The sequence below is a fragment of the Capricornis sumatraensis genome, chromosome 9 (genome assembly GCF_032405125.1).
Source record: "Capricornis sumatraensis isolate serow.1 chromosome 9, serow.2, whole genome shotgun sequence".
Taxonomy (NCBI): Eukaryota; Metazoa; Chordata; class Mammalia; order Artiodactyla; family Bovidae; genus Capricornis; species Capricornis sumatraensis.
Window position 1 is genome coordinate 79,477,889 of NC_091077.1, and position 27,586 is coordinate 79,505,474.

General features: G+C 43.8%; 1 protein-coding gene across 9 annotated transcripts in view; it reads left to right on the forward strand.

The window, feature by feature from the left end:
* Positions 1–27,586, forward strand: part of TENM2 (teneurin transmembrane protein 2) — a 1,060,439-nt gene that overhangs the window by 830,936 nt on the left and 201,917 nt on the right. For 6 of the 9 annotated variants that reach the window (XM_068980690.1, XM_068980691.1, XM_068980692.1 and 3 more), the window contains one exon: positions 140–345. In XM_068980690.1, coding sequence (XP_068836791.1) covers positions 140–345 — 206 coding nt within the window. The remainder of the gene's footprint in view (positions 1–139; positions 346–27,586) is intronic. The other 3 variants (XM_068980695.1, XM_068980696.1, XM_068980697.1) reach the window with 1 other exon arrangement.

Sequence of the window (27,586 nt, forward strand, 5' to 3'; positions counted from 1 at the left end):
GAGAAATTTGCCATGAGTTTCATCTTTATATATATATATATATATGTATTTTTAAATCCTAGCATGTAATCAGTCGGAAATGTAGAGCCAAATAATGGGTACACGTGTCACCGACTTGATGTTAGTTCCTCTTTTCCAGTGCCCTGGTCCTTGAAGAACAGCAGCATAGACAGTGGTGAAGCAGAAGTTGGTCGGCGGGTGACCCAAGAAGTCCCACCAGGCGTGTTTTGGAGATCGCAGATTCACATCAGTCAACCCCAGTTCTTAAAGTTCAACATCTCCCTTGGGAAGGATGCTCTCTTCGGTGTTTACATAAGAAGAGGACTTCCACCGTCTCATGCCCAGGTAGGACCATGCTTGATATAGCCATGAGTTTAAAAAATACCACTGCACACCCACTGAGGCAGCTATAACGAAAGGACAGAAAATAACAAGTGTTGGTGGAGATGTGGAAAAATTGGAACCTTCATACGTGATTTGTGGGAATGTAAAATGGAGAGCCACTGTGGAAGGAATTCAATAGTTCTTCAAAAAGTTAGGCAAAGAATTACAGTATGACCCAGCAATTCCATTACTAGATATATTCCTACAGAGAACTGAAAAACTTTCTCATTTAAAAACATACATAAATGTTCATAGCAGCATTTATTCATAATAGCTCATAAGTGGAAACAACCCAAATGTCTATCAGTTGGTAAATGGAGAAACAAACTATAATCTCTCCATTCCATGAGATATGATTAAAACATAAAAGGGGATGAATTTTTTTAAAATAAGAATGAAATATTGTTACATGGATGAATCTTGAAAATGTTTTGTTAAGTGAAAGAAGCCAGATACTGGGCTGGATGAAGCACAAGCTGGGATCAAGACTGCTGGGAGAAATATCAATAACCTCAGATATGGAGATGACACCACCCTTATGGCAGAAAACGAAGAACTAAAGAGCCTCTTGATAAAAGTGAAATAGATGGGGAAGCAATGAAAACAATGACAGACTTTATTTTGGGGGGCTCCAAAATCACTGCAGATGGTGACTGCAGCCATGAAATTAAAAGATGGTTGCTCCTTGGGAGAAGAGCTATGATCCTAGCTTGTGCTTCATCCAGCCTAGTACATATGAGGTACTCTGCATATAAATTAAATAAGCAGGGTGACAGTATACACCCTTCACATACTCCTTTCACAGTTTTGAACCAGCCCGTTGTTCCATGTCTGGTTCTACCTGTTACTTCTTGACCTGCATACAGGTTTCTCAGGAGGCAAGTAAGGTGGTCTGTTATTGCCACCTCTTTAAGAATTTTCTACAGTTTGTCATGATCCACACAGTCAAAGGTTTCATTGACTTATAGTCAGTGAAGCAGAAGTAGATGTTTTTCTGGAATTCTCTTACTTTTTCTGTGATCCAGCGGATGTTGGCAATTTGATCTCTGGTTCTGCCTTTTCTGAATCCAGCTTGCACATCTGGAAGTTCTTGGTTTTTATACTGTTGAAGCCTAGCTTGAAGGATTTTGAGCCCTATCTTGTTAGCATGTGAAATGAGTACAATTGTGCAGTATTTAAATATTCTTTGGCACTGTCCTTTGAGATTGAAATGAAAACTAACCTTTTCTAGTCCTCTGGCCACTGCTGAGTTTTCCAAACTTGCTCAGTAGAGTACAACACTTTAACAGCTTCATCTTTTAGGATTTGAACTAGCTCAGCTGAAATTCCATCACCTCCACTAGCTTTGTTCATATTGATGCTTCCTGAAGCCCACTAGACTTCACACTCTAGCTGAGTGACCACACTATTGTGGTTATCTGGATCATTAAGAGCTTTTTTGTACAGTTCTGTGTATTCTTGCTACCTCTTCTTAATATCTTCTGCTGTTAGGTCGATACCATTTCTGTCCTTTATTGTGCCCATCTTTGCATGAAATGTTCCCTCGGTATCTCTAATTTTCTTAAAGAAATCTCTAGTCTTTCTCATTCTATTATTTTCCTTATTTCTTTGCACTGTTCACTTAACAAATCTTTCTCATCACTTCTTGCTGTTCTTGGAACTCTGCATTTAAATAGGTATATCTTTCCTTTTCTCTTTCACGTCTCTTCTTTTCTCAGCTATTTGTAAAGCCTCCCCAGACAACAATTTTGCCTTGTTGCATTTCTCTTTCTTGGGTTTTGATCACTGCCATATGACTCTATTTATGTTGTCTGGAAAATCCATAGAGACGAAAGGAGAAGGAAATGGCAGCCCACTCCAGTACTCTTGCCTGGAAAATCCTATGGACGGAGGAGCCTGGTAGGCTGCAGTCCATGGGGTCACTAGGAGTCGGATACGACTGAGCGACTTCACTTTCACTTTTCACTTTCATGCATTGGAGAAGGAAATGGCAACCCACTCCAGTGTTCTTGCCTGGAGAATCCCAGGGACGGGGAAGCCTGGTGGGCTGCCATCTATGGGGTCACACAGAGTTGGACATGACTGAAGCGATTTAGCAGCATCAGCAGCAGCTAATAGCTATGGGCTATCTTTTCTGGGTGATGTAAGTGCTCTGAAATTAGATAGCAGTGATGGTTGTACAACACAGTGAATATACTAAAAACTACCAAATTGTAAATGGTGAAATTTATGTTATGGGAACTATTTCTCCAAAAAAAAAAAAAAAAATTGGTTACTTCCCTACCTGATGTAATTGGCTTATCCTGACTAGACCTTTGCTAATCATTGGGTACTTTTTGTTCAGGGATTTGGGTTATTTGTTAAAGCATCCCTAGGAGACAGCCCACTGTGTTTGACAGGAGTGATGTAACTTTCACCAGAATTCAGCAAACACTTTCCTGTGGCTTCCCTGTTCTTGTCGTACTGAGTTCCTTGGGAAGTGCTTGACACTGCAGAAGTGAGATTATTCCCTGCATTGGAAATGAAGAGATTGGATTATATTATGGATTTCATTATTTTTCTTCTCATCCCTCCTGGTAGAAATTTTCTTAAGCATCCCACTGGGGATACATTAACCCTCATCTAGTTTGGTTTGCTTTTCCAGTAAGATTTGTGTATCCTAAGGAAACGCAAGTAGCGTTTCCTGCCTTATTTGCTTTCAAATCCAGCAAGTATATACAGAAGTCCATTAGGAAAATACACCAGTGGAGAGGAAAACACCCTTAACCACCCTTTATATCCAGTCAAAGCTAGCTTTTTAAAACATGTATTGGAGGGGTATTCATCCAGAAAATCCAGTGGAAGAATGTAAAGCTTTAAACCCACTGGCAGATGCAAAGCAGGCCTCCATTTCTTTGTCTTTAGCTCATAGCAGACATTGGTAATCGACAACTGCACTTTCTCGTCACTAAACTCCGTGCACAGATGCCTCCAAGAGAGCCCCCGAGGCAGCCACCACCAATTGACCAGTGTTAGCTCTCAAGATGAAATTTATTTGCAGTCCCATCTTTACAGCCTGAAACAATCGATATAAGGGACTAAAAGGACTTTCTTTTCTGAGCATGGAGGACTGTGTAGGTTTTTAACACTATATAACGGCCCATGCTATAGGGACCAATATGTAAAGTGGTAATCAATAAGTCCTCCTCCATCCATCCATCCAGAAAAATATTTATTGGTCTAGGCACTGATTATCCAGAGGTGAGTTAGCATAGCCCCTAAGAGAAGGAAATGGCAACCCACCCCAGTGTTCTTGCCTAGAGAATCCTGTGGATGGAGGAGCCTGTCTGGCTGCTGTCTATAGCGTGGCACAGAGTCAGACATGACTGAAGTGACTTAGCATGCAGCATGCAGGCAACCAAGCAAAACTCCTAATACAAAACTGACACCTGTCCTTCAGAGAGATTCCCTTAAGAGAAAGAGAGGAATTCAGCTAAGAGGAGTCCCCAAGGCATTTCTGTAACTTCCTGCCAGGAGCCGGGAGCCGGTCTGGGAAGTTATGCAAAGTGTTAGAGGGTCTCCCTGACCTTCAGACTCCATTGTTTCTACAGGAGCATAATGAAAGATTGACAGCAGTGAAATCTGCTTGTTGGCATTATTCAAGTAAGTAGGAACATGCCTCTGGGCACAGCTGAGCATAACTTTCCTCTTAGCCCCTTGGACACCAGGAGATTTACTGGGGAGGGGGGTGGAAATGTCGCCTTTCGACCTTGTTCTGAAGCACTGCTGTCCCCCTACGCTTGCAAGCTCTGAGCAGTCAGAATCATGGAAAAGCCAGCGATCATGGCAAGTCAAGTCAGTAACTCTCTGAAACTGACTGATAGTGGACAGCAGGCAGGAACATGCTCTACCCGGGTTCCCCGTTGTTCTGACATTGAGGACTCAGACCCTCCATGACAGTGTCTCTCCTTTTGTGGCTGCACCACGCCGTCCATCTCCTGCCAAGCCGGTGATTGTTCTAGTGATCGTTCTCTCAAAATAGCTCCACTCCAGGGACAGCCCCATCCCATTTCTCGAGAAGAGAAATGAATAGGCAGGGGCTGATGTGCACCGAGGGTTGCAGTCCAGCTGCCAGTCTGGGAGTGGAGCTTGACTTGGAGGGTCAGGTAAGCGAGCAGTGGTGCAGATGCTTGGAAATGCATGAGACAGCTACAATACAGGGGAGCTTCTTAAAAAAAAAAAAGGAAAGAGGGGGGAAACCGATTCCCCATGCATCTTCACATTCATTCGCTGTTATTACGAGCACTCATGTCCATTTGACGAGATACATTTCCTGGAGGAGACGGCACTTAGCCCCGCGCAGGGATAGGCAACTAACTCACATCTCAAACCATTATAGAATTTCTCATTTCTATTGGCATATTCTATCAAGGAACATAAGTTCTATGGGGATTGGCAGACTAGCCAAGGTGACTCATTTGAGCTGAAAAGAGAGAAAGAGAAAGAAGTGGGGAGGGGGAGGAATGTGAAAGTCTCTCGGCTGCATTGCACGGAATGGCTCTGCTTAAATTTTATTGAGGATCGTGCTCTGACCAAGTGCCTACAAGGTTTAGTATCCTTGTCCAAGGATATTAAATACAGAGGAGAATCCTTTTTTACCTGTTTAAATTTCCCAAAGAATCAGAGTCTGTCCCAGCTGACTTTTTGAAAGTGGCTTTCTATAGAAATGCAGAGGCAGCGTGGCATAGAGGAGAAAGTACTGGAATTAGCAAGAAAGCTGAGGATGAAGGTGCTGCTGTGTATTAACCAGGTGTCCTCAGACATGCATATTAATCTCTCTGTGCCTCAATTTCCTTGTCTACCTGTTGCTGTAGTTACATCTCCCAATCTTACCGTAGTTACACCTCCCCCCACAAAGGTAAGATGGGAAAACACTTTGTAAATAGAAATGCAGTATAAAAATATGGTACACGAGTGTCTCATCGTATTTAGAAATCCTGCATGTCCCTAGCCAATACTGTCTATCAATAAGCAATTATGTAAATATAGGTTTTTAAAGTAAAATTAATTGGCTCATTTTTTCCTTCTTATCAAAGGACAAATTGTTTTCATTACAAAAAAATTTTTACAGCACAGAACAACAAAAGGAAAGTAAAAACACCCATAATTGGAAACAGTCCCCTTTTGCTAAATATTTATACAGAGTTTTTGCTATAATAAAACAAATCAGTTGCAGTTAAAAAAAAAAACAACTCAGAATCTGAATGGTTTAAAACCACAGAGGCTATTTCTTGTTTATATCAGTGGCTCTAGACCTGGGCCAGTTCTGCCCACCGCCCCCGCCCCCGCCCCCACCCCAGAGACATTTTACAGTGTCTGGGAATATTTTTGGTTTTGCCCTAAGAAGAGGTTACTCCAGGCAGGTAGTGGCAGCTAGAGATGCTGCTAAACACACACAGGAGAACCCTCCACAACAACCAGCTCCAAAAGGCGAAAGTGCTGAGGTGGGAAACCCCACTTCACGTGTTCATTTCAGGTGACATTGGACTTTGCTCAGTATCAGTCTCACTCAAGGACAGGGAACTGTGGAGCTTCCACTGTCAGGAACATGCCTCGTACTCTACTGCAAAGGAAAGAGAAGATGGGAGAATTATGCACTAATCCCTAAAGTCTTCTGCTTGCAAGTGTCACATATCATTTAAGCCCATCACCTGTGGGCCAAAAGCAAGTCAGATCCTAACTTCTGTGGAGCAGGAATTACAGCCCTCTGGTGTTCCTGGATGGCGGGGCACCAAATATCCCAATGAAAGGCCCTTAAGACTTACAGTAAAACTTTGGGAGACCAGTCCTCATGGTTAGTCTTTGTGTGCACCCTTAATTCTTTTCCTGAAAGCAACTCTTAAGGATTTTATACGAATTGCCAAATTGTCCTTCTGAAAGCTTATACCAGTTACCCTCCATACCCCTAGAGAAGGAAACAGGAACCCACTCCAGTATTCTTGTCTGGAAAATCCCAAGGACAGAAGAACCTGGCAGGCTACAGTATGTGGGGTTGCAAAGAGTTGGACACAACCGAACAACTAAGCACACACACACATACATGCTGTACTCTCACTATTCTCTCTATACTCACACACTATACTCTCACTATATTCTCACTATACTCACTAGACTCTCACTAGACTCTATACTCACACTATACTCACACTATACTCTCACTGTACTCTCACTGTACTCACTATACTCTGTATACTCACACACTATACTCTCACTGTACTCACTATACTCTCACTAGACTATACTCACACTATACTCTCACTGTACTCACTATACTCTCACTAGACTCTATACTCACACTATACTCTCACTATACTCTCACTGTACTCACTATACTCTGTATACTCACACACTATACTCCCACTATACTCACACTATACTCTGTATACTCACACACTATACTCCCACTAGACTCTCACTGTACTCACTATACTCTCACTATACTCTGTATACTCACACACTATACTCTCACTAGACTCTCACTGTACTCACTATACTCTCACTAGACTCTGTACTCACACTATACTCTCACTGTACTCACTATACTCACTATACTCTATACTCACACTATACTCTCACTGTACTCTCACTGTACTCACTATACTCACTATACTCACACTATACTCTCACTGTACTCTCACTGTACTCACTATACTCTGTATACTCACACACTATACTCTCACTATACACCCACTATACTCACTATACTCCCACTATACTCACTATACTTTCACTATACTCTGTATACTCACACACTATACTCTCACTAGACTCACTGTATTCACTATACTCTCTCTATACTCTATACTCACACACTATACTCTCACTGTACTCACTATACTCAACTATACTCACACTATACTCTCACTGTACTCACTATACTCACACTACTCTCACTAGACTCTCACTGTACTCACTCTACTCTCACTAGACTCTATACTCACACTATACTCTCACTGTACTCACTATACTCTATACTCACTATACTCTCACTGTACTCTCACTGTACTCACTATACTCTGTATACTCACACACTATACTCTCACTATACTCTCACTATACTCTGTATACTCACACACTATACTCTCACTAGACTCTCACTGTACTCACTCTACTCTCACTAGACTCTATACTCACACTATACTCTCACTGTACTCACTATACTCACTATACTCTATACTCACTATACTCTCACTGTACTCACTATACTGTGTATACTCACACACTATACTCTCACTAGACTCTCACTGTACTCACTATACTGTGTATACTCACACACTATACTCTCACTATACTCTCACTATACTCTGTATACTCACACACTATACTCTCACTAGACTCTCACTGTACTCACTATACTCTCACTAGACTCTCTATACTCACACTGTATACTCTCCTACCACCAGTGGCAGTGTATAAGTGTTTGTTCTATTTACTTTAACTCCTGTATAAACTGAATATTATCATTGTTTAATTTGTCCATTTGAAAGATAGATATTATATTGTCTTTTAAATGCAGCATTTTCATACCCTGAATTTCATTTTTTTTAATACCTACACACAAAGAGAAAAAAAAAAAGAAAGAGTCAGTCTAAGTCACTCTCAGCCTACCAGCTCAAATTCTTATGGGGCTAGTGTGTGTAAGGTAGCCTAGTCCATCTTGCCAAGTATTTGAAATCCTACCAACCGTGTCGGGTTTGCTTGACCCCAGTTTTAGAAAGGAAGCCGACGAGACTTAAGAGTCGTCATCATCATCTGACCTGGCAGCAGTACTGGGCATCAAAGGAGATCTCAGAAGCTATTTGCAAGTGAGACTCTTGGGTGGTGAAGGCAGGGAGCAGGTTTGCTTGACAGTTCATCACTGATTGCTACCGATATGTCAAGCCAAGTAGAAATCCTGCATGAGAACAAGTCAGTAATTGGCAAATTAGGTACATGATAACCGGAGTCAACAAGATGCAGTTATTGCTGGGGAGCCCTGCTGGGACTTCACCTTCTCCACAATCCTATTTAGCAAATCTCAAAAATGCCTATTTCATCACTCAGACTGATGGAGCCATGAGTCCAGTCACTTCCAGTGGCAACTTGAAAGTGTGGGGTGGACTTCCAGCTCCAGGTATAAGGGTTTATTAGAAGGAGGTAGTGAGGATTAAATGATGCTAAGATAGAAGCAGACGCTTTACCCTAAGATGTGTCTGTGGGATGGGAAGCAAAACTATCCACACATTCATTGAATGATAGAAGGGAACTATTTAAGAGACCACAAATTGCCCCACTTATTACCAAATAAGTGCAAATATAGCAGATTAAGCATGTACAGACCGAGATCAAATGAGCTGAGCAAACATTCCTGTTTGTCCTCATCAGCAGAATTCTCCTAAATGACATTTTTTAAAAGGCAAATTTATAGATGGTGATGAGTGGTGTTAGCTTTTTCCCAGCTCAGGTTATCCCTCTCCAGTTCAGAGCCTTATTTGAAAATGAATTCTCTCTTTCCTTGTCCTCTTCTCTTGTCCAAGCAAGTCAGCTGTACACAGTTTCCGTTAGAGATGTAACTAACTGCAGCCCTGGGCCGCTGGAATGCCCACGTGTTCTGAGCAGCCTGGTTCTCTCGCTGTGCCCCTGTCCCGTGCCCATTGCTCAGTCACTTAAGCTCTCCTTGGACCTCACTCATCCTGCAGAGCTGTGTTGGGTGATCTTACGGGGATCCCTCCCCATACCAGGTTTGGCTGTCAGCTTGCATAATCACCACACAGCTTTTTTTTTTTTAATTGAAGGATAATTGCTTTACAAAATCATGTTGGTTTCTGCCAAACATTAACATGAATCAGCCATAGGTGTATATATATATATATATATATATATATATATATATATATATCCCCTCCCTCTTGAATCTCCCCGGCATCTCCCCCCTGCCCCTAATCCCACCCCTCTAGGTTGTTACAGAGCCCCAGTTTGAGTTCCTTGAGTCGTGCAGCAAATTCCCATTGGCTATCTATTTTACATATGGTAATGTAGGTTTCCATATTACTGTCTCCATAAATCCCACCATCTCCTTCCTCCCCCCACCCTGTGTCCATAAGTCTGTTCTCCATGTCTGTGTCTCATTGCTGCCTCACAGATAACTTCATCAGTACCATCTTTGTAGAGTCCATATATGTGTGTTAGTATATGATGTTTGTTTTTGTCTTTCTGACTTACTTCACTCTGTATAATAGGCTCCAGGTTCATTCACCTCATTAGAACTGATACATATGTGTTCCTTTTCATGGCTGAGTAGTATTCCATTGTATATGTACCATAGCTTCTTTATCACTTCTTTTGAAGGACATCTAGGTTGCTTCCATGTTCTAGCTATTGTAAATAGTTCTGCAATGAATATTGGAATACATTTGTCTTTTTCAATTTTGGTTTCCTCAGGGTATATGCCTAGTAGTGGGCATTTTAATTTCATTTTAGGAAGGGGCATATTTTTACAGGCATATTTTACAGACCCTTCCTCTCCAAAAAAACTTGAGGTATAGAGAAAGAGTTTTCAAAACCAAGAGAACTTTGGTTTCTTCTGTATTGTACTGAAAGTGCTTTTGGAAAGGTCTTTCTCAGGAGACCCCTTCCAGTTATCTGGTAGCCTCCTACGGGATTGAAAACTGCCATTTAAATCAATGAGTATCCTCCTGCAGTCACCAGTCAGGAGAAATCTCAGGAGATTCTTGAGTTTTACAAGGGATCTGGTATTGAGGAAGGTGTTTGAGGAGGGCACATTGAATATTTTTCCAAAAAGGCATTGATTTGAGTACATGGATGTACTTTATTTAAAAAAAAAAAAAAAAAAACACTGTTTGGAACATGCGACGTGTTCTTTTTTTTCATTGAAATATAATTGGTATACAATATTATGTAAGTTACAGGGAGAAAGACAGAAACCGAGAAAGCAGGAATGAGTAAGAGGGGGCGGTACCAAGCCACATATTTTGACTGAGCAGAATCTCAGAGGTACTGTAATTCAAGAGTTTCAAGTTTTCTAGGCAATGGCCTTTATCTTAAAGTGGAATCTTATGTAGAACCCCATATATAAAACAGGTTGTGACAGTTTTGTTAGCTATGGTTTATAATTCAAATCCATATTTATTATTATAATGTTTTAATCTGTGTGCATATGTTTCTTATGTGTATTTATTATATGTGTTTTAATCTCTGTATACCTATTGGTATGTGTAACTATATATATATATATATAGTACATAGAGATAGAGACACCGAAAGAGAAACTAAATTCTTAAGGTTGGTCACCTGTAGGAAGAGTGAGGAAAAAAGGCCTGAGAATTAGATTTAAAGCGTATTTTTTTATCCATAGTAAAACGTTAAAGGTAAGGCGAACCCTTCCCCATCTGCAGGACACACACGCGTGTGTGTACCCATACAATGACTGAAAGTAGTGGTTGAAATATGGGCAGGCTGTCACTGTGTTCTTTATACTTTTCTTAATTTTAGCAATCTCTCTCTCTTTAGGAAAAGTGGATCTGTGACAAACTTGAGTCTATTTTGAGTAAAACAAGCATTTAGAGGTTATAGATGATGACTCTGATCTTATATTACTCTCAGGATTCAATTTATTTATGTACTTTGTTTTGTTTGCGCAGCTTTGAGAAAAATCATAGTAAATGTATATAAGTAGTTTCAGAGAGCAGCTGTATTGTTTTCATCATTTCCCTTACAGGCTCAGAATAGTCTTCAATTAAATTGACCCATGAACTTGAAAGAAGAGCAATAGAAAATAATCATTTCAAGGTTAAATAATGTAAAATATCTTAACTATTCACATCTCTTGCCTCAGATACAGAAGTAGAAAGGTTGTACCCCAAACTTAAGCTGTGAAACTCTTTATTTAAAAAAAAAAAAAAAACCACTGTTTGGAACATGCGACATGTTCTTTTTTTAAATTGAAATATAATTGGTCTACAATATTATGTAAGTTACAAGTGTACAATATAGTGATTCACAATTTTTAAAGGCTGTACTCTGTTTAGAGGTATTATAAAATATTGGCTGTATTCCTCTTGTTCCATAGCATATGCTGTCGCTTATTTTCTGTGCAATAGGTAGTGCCTCTTACTCCTCTGCTCCTGGGTTTCCCATCCTCCCTCCCCTCTCCCCTCTCCCCTCTGGTGACTGCTAGTCTGTTCTCTCATCTGTGACTCTGCTTCTGTTTTGATCATTCACTAGTTGGTTGTGGTTTTTAGATTCCACATACAAGGGATATCATACAGCTTTGTCTTTCTCTGACTTATTTCATTTCACATAATGCCCTCCAGGTCCATTTGTGTTGCTGCAAATGGCAAAATTTCCTTCTTTTTATGGCTGAGTAGTATTCCATCGTGTGTATGTGTATGTATCTATCAAAGTATGTATACACATAAACACACACACACACACAGACACACACACACAGACACACACACACACCATATATTGATCCATTCATCTCCTGATGGACACTTAGGTTGCTTCTATATCTTGGCTTTAGAAATAGTGTGGCTATGAACATAGGGGTGCTGCTACATGTTTCCTTGAAATTGCATTCCTGGTTTAACATCCTGACATTAACTTGTGTCTCTGCTCTGCCTGGCATTTGGTTGAACAGGATCTCCAGTGGAGTTCCTTATACAACTTTTTCTGAGCAGACACACATAAGGTGGATTCAAAGAAAGCCCAGTGCAGATCTTGAAGTTTCTTGATAAAGGACAGAGTAACAGAAGGTCAAATCTGTGTTCAGAGATATTCAGAAAAGCTTTATTCCAAACTGTTCACAAAAATTAATTGACTTTAGAAATGTTCATTGAAGCCCCGCTCAGTACAGATGTCTGTAGAGATGCCAAAGTTGTTAGAAGGCAAAAATAACTATTAATTATCTGATCTCTTATAAAAATGTTCCCCACTCATAGATCTCCCCCCCATTTAACATGAATTATAATGATAGCATTATTTGAGGGCTGCAGTGTTTCATATAAATTATTTTATCTTCACAACAACCCTATGATTGAGGCACTGTTAGGAGCAGCCCCATTTTACAGAGGAAAGAACTGAGGCAGAGTTTAGGGTCTCAAAGCTGGTGTGCACTGGACACAGCAGACAGGCACCCCCTTTCCCTCCTGCCAGAGAAAATTAATGCTGCTGGCCATCATTTCCAGGGGCCTCCTGCAGTACAATGTCAATGAATTTGTTGACAGAGTAAAATTACAACTTAATCCCAAGACAAGAATTTCATTAAATCAGAGGAAGTGATGCTGGAGATTTGCTTCTGAGTGCTAGGGGGACTTGGTCACCGTGAATCTGGCCAAGGCAGCGCGGTTAACTACCATGGCAGAGAGAAGCGGCAAGGAAAGTGCCGCGATCGGCACTTCTAAGAGGGCGGCTGTAATAACATGAAGAGGGGTCCTGGAAGATTTGATGAAGACACCCAATAGGTTTGCATTTGTTTGTGTGGCGCCAGTCAGGCTACAGTGAAGCCACATTGTTCTCAGGTAGTTTATCAATTTTGAGATGCACACGATGCTCGTCTTTTGACATCTCTGAAAACAGGGTGCATTTTGCAGTCAGTATAGCGGAGAGACAATGAAATGTTGGTTGTCACATGTTTGCGTATATGGGAAAGCTCAGTGTTCATTCTAATAATTAGTGTAGTGGCAAACATAACCTGAACATTCCTAAATATGATAAAAATACTTTCATAGTTGCAGTTTTATTGTTCAAGGTAGATTCCAAATCGGTCATTTTCCCTTTTGTTCAGAGCATCCATTTTAAGTGACCTTTTATTATTTCCAAATACACTCCGATGAACTCGATCCTATTGTGTATGTTGGGTTAGGGTGGGTATTTAAATACAAATTTTAAAATATATAAATACACAAATAAAAATAAAGTTTAAGCAGACATTCTGTGGAATGCCTATGCAGCTGTTCCAGACACAGATGAGCATGGGATAGGGTTCGAACCAGGCCAGATGGCCAGATCCAGTATTTGCAAGCTGTGCAACCTTGGGCAAATCCCTCAGCCTCTCTGTGCCTTGGTTACTTCATCTGTAAGATGAAGATAATAATATTACACATTCATAGCTTTGTTGTGGGATGTAAATGAGGTAATCTTTATAAAGCATTTACAACTATGTTGGCACAAAGAAATGATATCAGCTATTATGTTTTTCAAAGCATCCATAATGCAAACAAAGCAAAATAAATTCCAACAGTTTTATTAAAAGATAACTTTTTTTTGTTGTAAGAGCAATATATCATGATAGGAAAAACAGAAAACATTAAGATTTTTAGTATATTTTTAGTATATCTTCTGTTCACATACAGTAATCATTTTTACAAATTTGAGTCTTGTCATACATACTGTTTTTACCCTGATTTTTTGCATAATGATAAGTAGGAAACATCTTTCTATATCTGAATATTCTTTCATAAACTCATTTTAAATGCGTCAAAAATAGCTCATTCTATACTTTAAAAATTTTTAACCAAGCTCCCTTCTTCAACATTCTATTCATTCTACAGTAAACATCCTCACAGGCATAGGTTCATTTGGTTTTTAATAATTTCCTTATATGAATTCTCAAGAGTGGAATTGCTGCTTTTCTAACAATAGCAATAGCCATAAGAAAGGCTGATACTGATCCAGGGCCTACTGTGAGCTGGACCAGACTCACAATGACCCCTAGAGGTAGGAAATTTTGCTATTCTCATTTTAGGGATTAGAGAGCTGAGACTCAGTTAAGTAACTTGCCTGAGATCACAGTCAGTCAGTTAGTCAGTTCAGTTGCTTAGTCATATACGACTCTTTGTGACCCCATGGACTGCAGCAGCCAGGCCTCTCTGTCCATCAACTCCCAGAGCTTGCTCAGACTCATGTCCATTGAGTCGGTGATGCCATCCAACCATCTCATCCTCTGTCGTCCCCTTCTCCTGCCTTCAATCTTTCCCAGCATCAGGGTCTTTTCCAATGAGTCAGTTCTTCACATCAGGTGGCCAGAGTATTGGAGCTTCATCTTCAGCATTTATTCATCTCCCAAAGAATATTCAGGACTGATTTCCTTTAGGATGGACTATTTTGATCTCCTTGCTGTCCAAGGGACTCTCAAGAGTCTTCTCCAACAGCACAGTTCAAAAGCATCAATTCTTCAGCACTCAGCTTTCTTTATAGTCCAACTCTGACATCCATACATGACTGCTGGAAAAACCATAGCTTTGACTAGACAGACCTTTGTCAGCAAAATAATGTCTCAGCTTTTTAAGGTCACAGTGCTGCCTGGTGAAAGGGTCAGGCCAGTTTGGAGACAAGCCACCAGTGCCCGTGACTGTGCCTCTTTCCCACTTGAGAAGGAACGTGACTGGACACGTTTCCAGTTTGCTCCCTCTCCTCAGTGATATATTTGATTTATTTTCACACGCAGCCTGTGTGAGACCCTCCTATTGATCTTAGGAGGGCAGGGAGCCAAATGTGACATTTCTGAGAAACCACTGGCTAAAGACAATTAGATGGGAATGTGCAGTAAATAAGAAATCACACCAGCAAGGCACTAAGAGGTAAAACTTCCATTTTCCTGACCCCCAAGGTAGAGCTTCAGCGCATCTTGGCATGGCCTAGAGATGTTCGTCAGTTTCATTGAACTTGACCCCTACGCTGTGGCTGGCTTGGTCTTCAGGTTGGATCATAAGGCAGCACAATGAGGGCGTTACCTTGTGGGAAGACGAAATATGAAATCAGTCCAGTCATGCACTCAACAGATATTCACTGCAGGTCTGTGTTGGGGATGCAGAGATGAAAGGCATTTTAAAAGATAAGGACCTGACAAGTCAAGTAACAATGGCCTCATCGTGCAGGGAGAGCTGTGAGATGAAGTACCAGGCAGAAGATTAGAACTGATGTTCCAGAATAGGCTTAGTCTGGGTTGGAATCTTATCTCCCCTGTGTAGTAGCTGGAGGTTTGTGGATGAAACTCTCTAGATTCAGCTTCACCATCCGTAAAATGAGGACTGTACCTCGTCGGGTTGTTGAGAGAATAAATGAGATAATGCCCAGGAAAGAGTGAGCACCCCATGGAGATCAATCGATCAGTCTGACTGGTCCAGAGCCCTTACCACTCTCGCGCAGGTAACCTAGCAACCAGAGGTCTCTGCAGGCAGGATGGCAAGGCCTCTGGCAGAAACCAGTGCTGGTTTGCAGACTTGAGTTTTCGTTGATCTCCCTCAAGACTCTAATCCAGATTGCAAAGGTTAGGGTCTGCCAATTCGGTCAGGTGATTCCTGTCTCCTCTCAATCCTCTTACAAATGTATGAGGTGGTAGGGGATTGGGGTTCCTTTCCTGGGGCATGTTGCCCAGCACATCCAGCCTTGTCCAACCCAAGCCCACCTTTCTGCAGGTGGACAGCATACATCCTGTTAGCACTATTGTGCTGTACATTTCTTGAAGTCGGTGCCATGTATCATTTATGGAGTTTGTTCTTATTGCTTGTATGATCATCAAATATTAGCTATTACCATTCCTGAAGAGTTGGGTATAGGAGGTTTAAGAGCATAAAATTGGCTACTAGTTCTAACTTGTGCAGGATGTTAGGGCAGCTTTCTGAAGGAGATGCTACCCAAGCTGACTGTTAGAAGGTGAGTCAAGCAAAGAAAGAAAAAGGGAAGAGAGGGAAAGACCCATTCCAAGCCGAGGGCAGAGAAGATCCCCCTTCTGTATGGGCTGTGCTGAAGCTTCAGATAAGACTGTCTTCTTTTTAGAAACTGTACTTTTCTTTAGCTGTCACTCACCAACAAGGACATAGCTTTGCCTTTGAGACCTGGCTCTTATACGGCCAGGAGGGACCAAGGAGGGCAGCCTCTCTGGAGGTTTAGTGGCCATGACCCTGTGTTGAGTTACTGCGGGCTAATAGCCATGTACACAGCCCCTACTAGGCATCCATGTTATATAAAAGGAAAAAGTGGTCAAACATCACAAAGCTATGAGTTACCCTTGAAACTGGGAACACACACTTTTATGTACTCAGGGGAAGTCTTGAAAAATAGGAGATCAAACTTATGGTTTTCAACTGTTTCTCTCTGATCTCAAAAATTTCGTGGGAGAGGGCTAACGATCTCCCAAGCAGACACTCTCTTCAGCTAGATACATCATTCAGGCCATAACCCTGGACTCCACCAACATTTATGGAGCACCTGCTGTGTGTTGTGTGCCAAGGGGCTGCAGCAGTGGGCAAGACAGTGCTGGCCCTTGTGTGGCTGCCAGGCATTTTGGCATCAGGCCTGGAACGGCTGCCTACCAAGGAATACATTGTCCCTGCCTTGCCCCGGCCTGGTCTTATCACTGTAAGTCTATTTGTGGAAGTGGGATCCCTCTCTGAAACACCCCTGAGATGGAGGGGTGCTAGGATCTCACCATAGGAATAATGATGATGCTGATGTCTTCTTTAGCAGTAATAATTGACCCTTTTCTCTTCGTTTTCTGTTCTGCCTACATGATTCCCATCCCATACCAGACTTTCAAATCATACTCCTTTGAAACTTGAAAACCACAGTTTTAGGCTTGATAAGGGGTTGGTAAGGGGAGCTTGGCAGAACCCACCATCTGTTTATCCTCACCCAGCAGCCCACCAAAGCCCCTGCCAGCCCCAAGGGCCCTCGGGAACCCACCACCATGAACACAGGTGAGGAGCTGTCTTCTTATTACAAAGCACAGCTGGTCTCACCTTATTTAACTCTTCATCAGTGCGTTCATCTCCGCAGACCTTCCATCGGCCTCCCATCACACTGAAAGGAAAATCTGAGGTTGTTCTTGAGTGCCAGCTCCCTGAGGGCAGAGACGGTGGGGTCGCCTGCTGCGTCTCCAGCGCTGGCAGCCGAGCTGGACTGTAGTGGGCGCCGACGTACCCAAGGCCCTTGGAGCTTTGGTCTTGTCCTCTCTCCCTAGACCCTCCTCCACACTGACCCGCTTTCTCTTCCCTAGTCACACCCAGGTCATCCTGTCTCATGCGTAGCTTTGCACTGGCTGTTCCCTCATTCTGGAATGTTCCTCCCTGATATGCAGATGGCTCCTTCCTTCCTCTTGTCAGGACTTCACCTAAACACCACACCCTCCGTGAGCTCTTTCTTTATCCCCATGCTCTGCTTTATCTGACTTCAACCAATTTGATTTAGGGATCGTTTACTGGCCGCTAGTGCCCACGTTTTACATGTATGGTCTGGTTCCTTAAATGTGAAAACTGTGTGAGCGCCATCGCAGTTGTGGTGTAAAATGTGACCACCCCTCAGGAGCTCCCTGGGCCCCATGCCAACCTCATCCCTCCCCGCACTGACCCGCTTCCTGTCACTCGAGGTTGGATTTGTCTTCCCTGGAGTTTTATGGACACAGTATCCTGTGCTCTTTTGTGTCTAGCCTCTCGTTCTGCATAACATCAGTGAGGTTCACCCATGTTGTGTGTATCTGTGAAGTCAGATCAGACTCGCTTAGTTGTGTCTGACTCTTGCGACCCCATGGACTGTAGCCCTTCAGGATCCTCTGTCTATGGGATTCTCCAGGCAGGAATACTGGAGTGGGTTGCCGTTCTCTTCTCCAGGGGATCTTCCCAACCTAGGGATCGAACCCTTGTCTCCTGTATTGCAGGCAGATTCTTAACCATCTGAGCCACCAGGGAAGCCCTGTGTGTATCTGTGGCTCATCCCTTTTATTATCAAGTCGACTTCCAATTGTATGGATGTGGTGTAATCAGTCTGTCTGTTCACTCGTTGGGGGCATTTGGGTTGTCCTTGGTTTGCTCTTTTTCATTTGTAGCCCTCGTCACTCCTTGGCATTTTACTCCCCTAAGACGGTGTCCTGTGCCTGGAGGGCCGGAACCTTGACCGTATGAGTCACTATTGGATCCCCACTGCCCAGAGCAGGGCCAGGCACATAGTAGGTGATCAGTGTTTGTTGATGGAACCAATAGTTTTACATTCAATTTCCCTTGTAACCTGAGGCCTGAGCAAGACTCAGGCTTGTGAGCGGAGCTTCGGTGAACCCAATCTAGAGACCTTCGGGCCTTCCACTGGAAACCAGGCATTGGCTGGGAGTCCTGCTCAGCGCTCAGTGTGTCTGTGCCCTGTCTCCTCGTCCGTGGTTTCTGAGTTCCTGCGGCTTGTTCCTCTCGAATCCTTTAACCTCCACTTTGCCGCTGTGTGATGTCCAGGAATGGTGCTTGCTCTCTCTTTGCCGGTTTCTGTAACAAACATAGCAAGCCTCTTTACAGTTTCTCCTAGTTTCTTCTTGTTCTTATTGCTTGGATTTGGTGAGGGGGTGCGGATCACAGGAAGAAGCCACATTGTGGCCTGGCTGGTCCCCAACACATGGCTGCTGGCCCCTCCCCTCCCTTTATCTCTCTCTAGCCCTCCCCGTTTCCAGTAACCAAAAAAGTCTTCCTTTGTCTCCTTCAGGAAAGTCTTGCCTGCCCCCGAGTTCCTTGGTTTCTTGCTTTCTGCTCTAAGCAGTTTGTTAAAGAACAGTTTCTTCCCCATTAAGTTTAGGAAAATTGCTCCATCTCATTACAGGTGGGCGGGATACCGCCTGCACCACAGGTGCCCTCATCTTGGTCTTACCACCAGGCCTCCCAAGAGGGAAGAGGTATTCTGGGCCAAAGAAATAGGATCCAGAACACGAAGCTGGTTGTGTCCTGAGTGTGCTTCTGTTGACAGTCCTGCGGGCTGCTTGAGGAGCCTCATTCTGTCATCTGAGGCTCTCCAGCCCTGATTCTGAAGACAGGAGGATAAATCTTGGTCTCCCCACGTGAACAAGGCTGACCAGCAGTGACCGCCCATTTGTTTGGTATGCCCAGTGGCCTGGAGTGCAGTGGATTCAGGGCACACCCTCTGAGGCTGACTGCTGGAGTGAGAACCCCAGTTCCACCCCTTGCCAACTCTAGAGCAAGTGATGTAACCTCTCTGTGCCTCAGTTTCCTCATATGCGAAGTGGGGATAATGATTCATGTTCAGGGGCTGTTACAAGCATTGAATAAGATCATGCCTGAGAATCACTTAGAACAGTGCCTAGCCTCATTAAATGTCACTTTGTATTATCATCTGAGCAGTTAGCAAACAAAACCCAGGAAAACTGTATAGTGTTTAGTAAAACTTCCTAGGAACCTTTCCTCAAGAGGTTATGCCCTTTCAGTATTTGTATCACAAGATCCCACTGGACTGTTGTACACTTCACTCTGGGTACTATTTTCTTTTGAGCCTGAACGTTTTCATTCACTCAGTCAAGGTCTTTTCTGAGTACCCGCTGCATGCCGGGCACTGCTCTAGGCCCCAGAGGTCCCATGTGGAGTAAAACAAACAAGTCTACTCTCTTTTAGTTTATTTTTTCTGCATTCAAAGCTGGTTAACATAGCTTTATTGGTTTACTTTATTGAGGGATAGTTGGTACACAATATTGTATATGTTTCAGGTGTACAGCATAGTGAGTCGCGGTTTGTTCTTAATTCATTGCTGGCTGTGCTGGGTCTTCGTTGCTGTGTGGTCTTTGCTCTCGTGGCGAGTGGGGGCCACTCTCTAGCTGAGGTGCGCAGGCTTATCACCGCAGTGCCTTCTCTTGTTGCAGAGCACAGACTCTAGGGTGCTTGGGCTCCATTAGTTGTGGCACGTGGGCTCAGTAGTTGCCTTTCCCAGGCTCTAGAGCACAGGCTCAATAACTGTGGTGCCCAGGCTCAGTCGCTCTGCAGCATGTGGGATCTTCCTGGACCAGGGATCAAACCCATGTCTCCTGCACTGGCAGGCAGACTTTTTACCACTGAGCCACCGGGGAAGCCCCACAATTTTTAAACATTCCATTCCATTTGTAGTTATCATAAAGTCTCCCAGCCTTAAGAAGTTTGTGTCTGAGAGTAGTGAGATGGAGTATAAATTAGCAAATGAGTGACAAGGTTTTTTGTTTTGTTTTGTTTTTCCCCAAAGAGGTTTTGATCATTTTTTGCTGAGAGCAGAAATGGAGAAGTGATCAGAGTACTTTAGAATGGATGGTTTAGGATGTGCTTTCTAAGGCCATGGTGTTTAGGCAGCCCTGATGGACAAGACGCAGGCAGCTGTAAGATAAGGAGGGAGATCTCGTGCAAGGGCCCTGAGGCTGGGATGAGTTTGGCATATTCCAGGAACAGAGAGGAGAGCAGTGTGACTAAAACACAAGGAGAGAGAAGTTAGGAGGTGGACGGAGGAGATTATGGGCCGGGTATGGTCATTGCCCAGCAAAGGCATCCGGACCTCTCTTGGCATCTTTTTTCATCATCTCCAGTGGGACATCTTCCTGTCCTCAGGTGCCCAACTCACTCTGCTCAAGTCTGACCCTAGTACTCCTCAGCTTTGCCTTCGTCCCTCTTCTCTGCTCACTGGCTTCTTAGGGAAACTTACCAACCAGGCCAGTCAGCAAATATGCTGGCAGCCAGCTACACCCGGGTTCTTGAAAAACTTCTGGCAACCTCCCACCATTAAGACTCATGCAAATCCAAGTTCAAGTCCTTGCTTGGCCACCAACCAGAGTCTGTGGCCCTGGGTGTGTTATTTAACTTCTCTAATAGCCTTTGTTCCTCCTGAGAAATGGAGATGAGAATAAGGTTTCTGGGAGGGTGAAATGAGATAACACGTATCAGCTTTTGCCGTTTTGCCTGGCACATAGCAAGTGCCTAGAAAAAAAAAAAAACTGCTTATTTTTGATGATTCTGTTTTCCTCTGCTACAAGAAGACATGTCATGAAAGAATCAGGAGTGGCATCTATGTAGATGTAGTCTCCTTGCGCCTTATGTCAGGAGTCACGTTTCGTTCTTCTCTACCTGCTCGATTCTCACAATGGAGCCCAGCACGATGATTGTTACAGTCCGCAGATACAGGTGATGCTGTTTCCTGCCCAGAGGCTTGGGTCTTGTTCTCATAGCTGGGGGACAGACAACCTGCAGTGCCCACACTGGGCCAGTCAGCACCTAGTTAAGCAACTTGGACACTGAAAACATGGACCCTGCAAGTAGGAACTGAAAATGACAGGCGAGGCCACGTGGAAGGAAGGCAGCTGCTCCCCAACCCTCCAAGCACAGCCCACCACTCTCATCCTTCCATGCTTCCTGGAGCATTCAGCCCTTTGAAGGAGAGAAAAGAAGCCGTGCAGAGCTTTAATGAGGAATCAGCCAGACGCACTTTGCCACGGGCCTGGCTGGAGGCGGAAAGAGATGCACAGGCCCCCAGGAGCGACCCACCGCTGCCAGTCGTCACCGGATGCCACTGCAGCCTCCACACTCATGTGGCTTCAAGCAGCCCTCACTGACACATGCTGCTTCCCTGCAGTCCAACCACCTGCTGCACGTGCCTGGCTGTCTAAGGCGGCATCAACATCAGATGTCGGAGGCTGGGGATGTTGCCAGCACAGAGCCGGGCACTGCAGGCTCTCTGTGGGATAGGTCAGCATTTGCCGCTGCCCCTATCTACATGGACCAGATAACAATAAACTTATTTGCCTACTCTCTGCCCTCTCCGAAGGTCCTGGCCCCGGTAGTAACATCTTCCAGAAGGGCCATGAGTCTGTCTCTGACCTTGTCCTCTGTGGCAGGTGTGTGTTGGCATGGCTTCCAGAAGCATCTCTGAGCTCCGCAGTTGCTGCCTGTGGACACACTCCCTCCAGGGAAAGTGAAAGGCCCCTTGGCTGTCTCCTCCAGCGCCCCTGGGAAGCCACTAAGTTATCTTAATTACCATTCCTCCTGGGTCTCTGCCAAGAAGCAGGGGAGACCGACAGTTGGATCAGTCAAATATTTGCAGTGGTTTCTTTGTTTGCCTCTCGAGCGCTCATGAAAGTTGCGTTTTCATGCCACTTCGGGGTATGACACATGACTCAGAGGCACAGCCCTCACATTTCATGCCAGCGTGGGTTGTTTTTCAAAGGCCAAGGAGGAAAAAAGAACTTCAGTGGCGGGGGGCGGGGAGTGGTTATTTCGGGTTATAGCACTGTCACCCTCTAGGTGACCTTACTGCCGGATCAAGAGAGACCAGTTGCCTTGGGAGACAGGCTTGCTCCTGCAGGCAGCTTGTGCACTCCCACAGTCCCCAGTGGGACTGGGCCACGTGCTTTCTAATCCTCTTCCAGGGCGTCTGCAGATCTATCAGATAGGATGTGCTAGGAAGCAACCTTCTTAGTCCTTCGAGCACAGCATGGTTTTCCGAGCAGCCCTGGATCCAGGATTGATCGTGATGGAGTTCTGTAACTGAGGAGGCACATGCCGCTGGTACAAAGCCTGAGTTCTCAGTCCCCAGCACTGAGGCATGAGACAGCGACTCTGGCCAGCGCCTGAGTCCTTGGCCTCCTTCTGGTATCAGCCAGGCTGCCAAGCAAGCTGGCCAGACTGCCGTCTAGGATTCCTAGAGAGCAGAGGCTCTCCAGAACCAGATGGCCTCCGCACAAACCAGCTTCTTACTGCGCCCCTGCCCTTCCTGCCATGGAAAGCAGTCTCTGCCCTTGGCTGGCTTGATCCACCTTGTGTTTCTAGCCTCCAGCCCTCCCCGGGTTATAGCAGCCGTGAACGAGGCTGCATGATGCTGCTTGGTACATGTTAACTGAAGAGGAGGGTAACTGTAGATTACACACCAGAGCACTTTTGAGAGTGAGAGAAGCAATGGGAGATGGGAACCAGGACACCCCTGGGCAAACAGAGGTAAATAGATAGCCTACACATAATAGGTGGAACTTAGCCAACAAAAGATGCTGCCATTCCTTCCCGGGTGATTCTCTCCTACCGCTCCTAAGAACAGAAAATTTGCTAAAATTTGCAGTCTTGCAGAGTGAACCAGGAAGGAAGAGAAGCAAGAAATCTTGAAGGCTATGCTTAAATAATAAATAAGCCTCAACATTTCTGTAGCTTTTTTTTTTTTCATGTATGCATTGTATTTCGGCTTCTGTATACACTACAGCATGCTCACCACCCGAGGTTTGTTTCCGTTGTTTACCATGCGCATGATCCCTTTCACTCATTTTGCCTTCCCCAATCCCACTTCCTCTCTGGTAGCCTCTGTTCTCTGCATCCATGGCCTAATTTAACAAGTGTTTACTGCTTGCTCATGTCAGCATCTCCAGCTTCCCTCCAAATGCAAATCTAGGATCCAGGCCACTTCTATCTTATGACTCCATCTTCTTGGGCTTTAAGAGAACTCTGGTTCTCTCAGGGGGCAGATAAGTAGGGGGAGCGAGCAAGTAGGAGATAGCACAGAAGAGTCTAGAAGGAGAGTACATCACAACAGCTTATGTTCCTTGATGGGAACGCCGTCACATATTTGCACATAATGGAAAGGAATGAGACTCTGATATAGACAATGATCAGCCATCTCTACTGCAGTGGTCACTAAGCAACAGTGTCAAAGGAGAAAGAGAAGGAAGACAAGAAAGCCTGTAGGAAGAAAGCGTGCATTGGACACCATCTCATTTAGAATTGAAAAGGTGAAGTCGTAATGGCCATCTGAAGTCCCCTCTCCAATCTTGATGATCTCTGCGAATATACAGATTCCTTGGGCCACAGTGTCCGTCATACGCGTGTCCTACACTGTGAGATGCCTGACTGAGGCTCGCTGCCTCTAACTCTGCCCATTTATCTCCTACTCAAGAAAGCACACTGGAAGACAAGGGAGGGCAAGTGATTTATTATTAGAGGCAAAATCTTCTAACATTGCAAGTTAGTTTGCTTTCAGTGGAATTCATTTACAGATTCAGTATTTTATGTATTTGATATTTAACAAATATTTATTGATCAGACTCAGCTCAAGATGAATTAGATTTAACAATGAATTATCATCGGGATAGCATAAACTTTCAAAGTATGCTTACCATATGCAGGGGCTTCCCTGGTGGCTCAGACAGTAAAGAATCTGCCTGCTGTGTGGGAGATCCAGGTTCGATCCTTGGGTCAGGAAGATCTCCTGGAGAAGGGAATGGCAACCCACTCCAATATTCTTGCCTGGAGAATCCCATGCACAGAGGAGCCTGGTGGGCTACAACAGTCCACGGGGTCACAAAGAGTCAAACACAACAGAGCAACTTTCACTTTCACAAAATACAGACTGCTGAGTATTCTAAGCACTTTACATACTTGGACTCATTTAGTCCTTACAGCAGTATTATGCTGTGTTATTATTATGTCTTGATATTTTGCCCATTTTAAAGATAAGGAGACCAAGGCACAGAAAATTGAGATGGCTTGTGCAAGCGTCACAGCAGGTAAGTTGCAGAGCGTAGGTTCTAATCAGGCAGTCTAGTTCCAGAGTCCCCCCTCTTAACCATTCTACCATGCAGGCAAAGTCCCTGCCCTCCTGGAGTTTATGTTCTGAGTAGACAGACAATAAGCAGAAAAACATTATAGTCATTTTCAAGGGTGATAAGTGCTTTGAAGGAAATAAAGCACAACAAAGAGATACAAGACTGGGACACGTCAGACCCACACGTCCCAGTGCCTCAGGGTCACAGATTCTTCTTTAAATGAAAACTGCCCTTCTTGCTTCTGTGGAGAGAACTGAAGAACCAGCCAAGACAGATGTCCCCTCTCTCCTCTGAAAAATGCCTTTCCCAGGGTCATTTGATTGGTTGTTGAACAGCGAGCTCACCGATGGTCTTAAGCCATTCCTGTGCCCCTGGGCTGGGCAGCCAGTTCAGAAAAAGATGACTGATGCCCAAATTAATAATGAGCAATGGTCCCACGCGAGTAATCACCTTCCCCGAACTGTTCCTCGTGGGAGTGATAACTCGAATCCCAGGTGAAGTATATCCTTCTCACTTTGCCACCAAAGAAGCTACACTCATCCCTCTGGCTGACAGCAATTTGTAGACGTGGGTCTGGGGAGCCGGACATTTACGAGGTTGCTAAGGAACAAATGCCTTGGTTACAAGAGGCTCCAAAAGCAGTATCGGTTTGTCATATCCTTTCAGATCATTTATTTTATCCCATAAAGACAGCTGCGACCAATGAACTGTGGGATAGAGGGAAGCTAAATATGAACATTTGTTTCCTGAGAGATGGAGGAAATTTCTACTTCCTATACAACATCCCTCCCCAGGCCCCCAGACACAAAAACTAAAACCACGTGCTTCTCCTCCACAACCCTTACAACTTACAAGTAAGTTGTTCAGAGTCACAAGGTATTTCATAAAATGGTTATTATGTTTCAGGCACAGCCCTAAGCATTATCTCATGTTCTCCTTGTAACATCCCCAAAAGGTGTGGGTTATTATTCCCTAGCATGCAAACCAGGAAGGGGGTTAAAGAATCACCTAACTTCAAACAGTAGCAAACGGCAGAGTCAGAATTCAAACCCAGGTTTATCTGACAGTAAAACCTTTGTCCCTAAGATTATAGACTCTTTTGTTTTCACTGATCATGTTTCAGGTGGGGAAAGTGGCAGTTCTGCTGATGGGGAGGTCCCGTTAGTGGATTTCCTAGCATTTCATTCTGTGAAGTTTGTGGAAGGGGTTACAGTGGATGTCAATAATCTATGAAACCCTTTTCATGGCTTGAAAGTGGTGAGAGAGAGCTCCGTCCCACAGTGGTGATTTTTATCTGCTAAAGACGTACACTTTGAATGTTCTCTGGAAGTCACCATGCACATGACTTTCCTGTGCAATGATTTTGCATGAGTTCAAGATGATTCCTTTTCTACTGGGGTCTTATAGATTTTTTTACTTGTCAACAAGTAAAGAGACATGACCACCTTCCTGGCCTTTTCCTTCATCCTCTCTGTCCAGCCCAGGTCAAGCTTTGTCCTTTCTTCCCTAAAAATGGCCCTCCAAAATCGTCCCCTTTTCTCTTTCACTATACCTAATCACGATGTTTGTCACTTCATGATTGGGTTTCTACAATGGCTTGGTAACTGGTCTTCCTGCTTCTTTTCATTCCCTCCTCTAGGACATCTCATAGGCTGCCTGCAAATGAACCTTAGAACATTCCTCTCATCATGTCAGTCACTGCTTAAGGGTCTTCTGTGGCTCCCACCTGCCCATCCCAGGATTTCATCATTCCCTCGGGCCAGCCCCCTTGGTGGTCTCCCATTCCCCCCACCCATTCCTGGTAGCCTTCACCCTCCACTCTGTCTCCCACTGATTACTTTCAGTTCTGAGCCTGTTTTCCATTGAAATAGAGTTTCATAGTTGATTGCTGGTTGATGGGTGGTCAGGCACGGTAAGGGCCCAGGCATTGCACCTAACAGGTCTTGATCCAAATCTTGCTTGCCCACTTGGCACTGGGTAACTTTGGGTGTGTTTGCTGGACTTCTCTGAGTCTGTTTTCTTATTTGTAAAATAAGATACAAATAGGAGCTGTCTTACAGGGGTTTTGCAAGAATTGAATTAAATGATGGTGATAATAATGGTGGTCATGATAGCTCACAAGTACTTTGTGTTTGTTTTGATCATGTATCTGTATGATCTTATTGTTCACAACAACCTATAACATAAGCACTGTTACTTTCAGTTTTGAGATGGGAAAACGGAGGCACAGACCAGTGATGCCAGTAAGTTCCAGTTTCCCTCTCAGGTAGTCTGGATCCTCAGCCCTCTTTCTTAGCACATTATCAACCAGGGAATTCTTATGGAAACCAATGCCCATGGCATTAATATGTCTCTGGTCTATAATGTGTTAACACCTCTGATATAACTACTCTGATTAACTACTCTCCCACCTTCCCTTAGTAAATGATCAGTCAAGGGTATCTGGTATCTGCTAACATAGGTTAATAATTCCTTACCTGAAACTCTTGGGGGTGCCAGATGCATTTTGGAATTCAGAATTGGGGGAATTATTTTTAAAAGTTACACTTGGCATATGCTATGTATTATGAACACCCTATTGTGCTATGTATTATGAACACCCTATTGAGGAGTAGAGCAAAAACTCACCCCTTCCTCCTCTCCCTCTCTGTCACACATACACACTCAAAAGAAAAAAATCATAAAAGCAGAAAAGAGATTGTGGTCTATAGTCGTTAAACTATTAGCAATAATTATAAGCACAATGCGTGGTGACTGTTATTATTACAACTTTCAAGACTCTTGTTTTACTTGTAACAAATGAGTTTACAGTAAAACGTACTCAGAAGTGTCTCTCAGTTAACTAGTGGGGTGGGAAGGGAG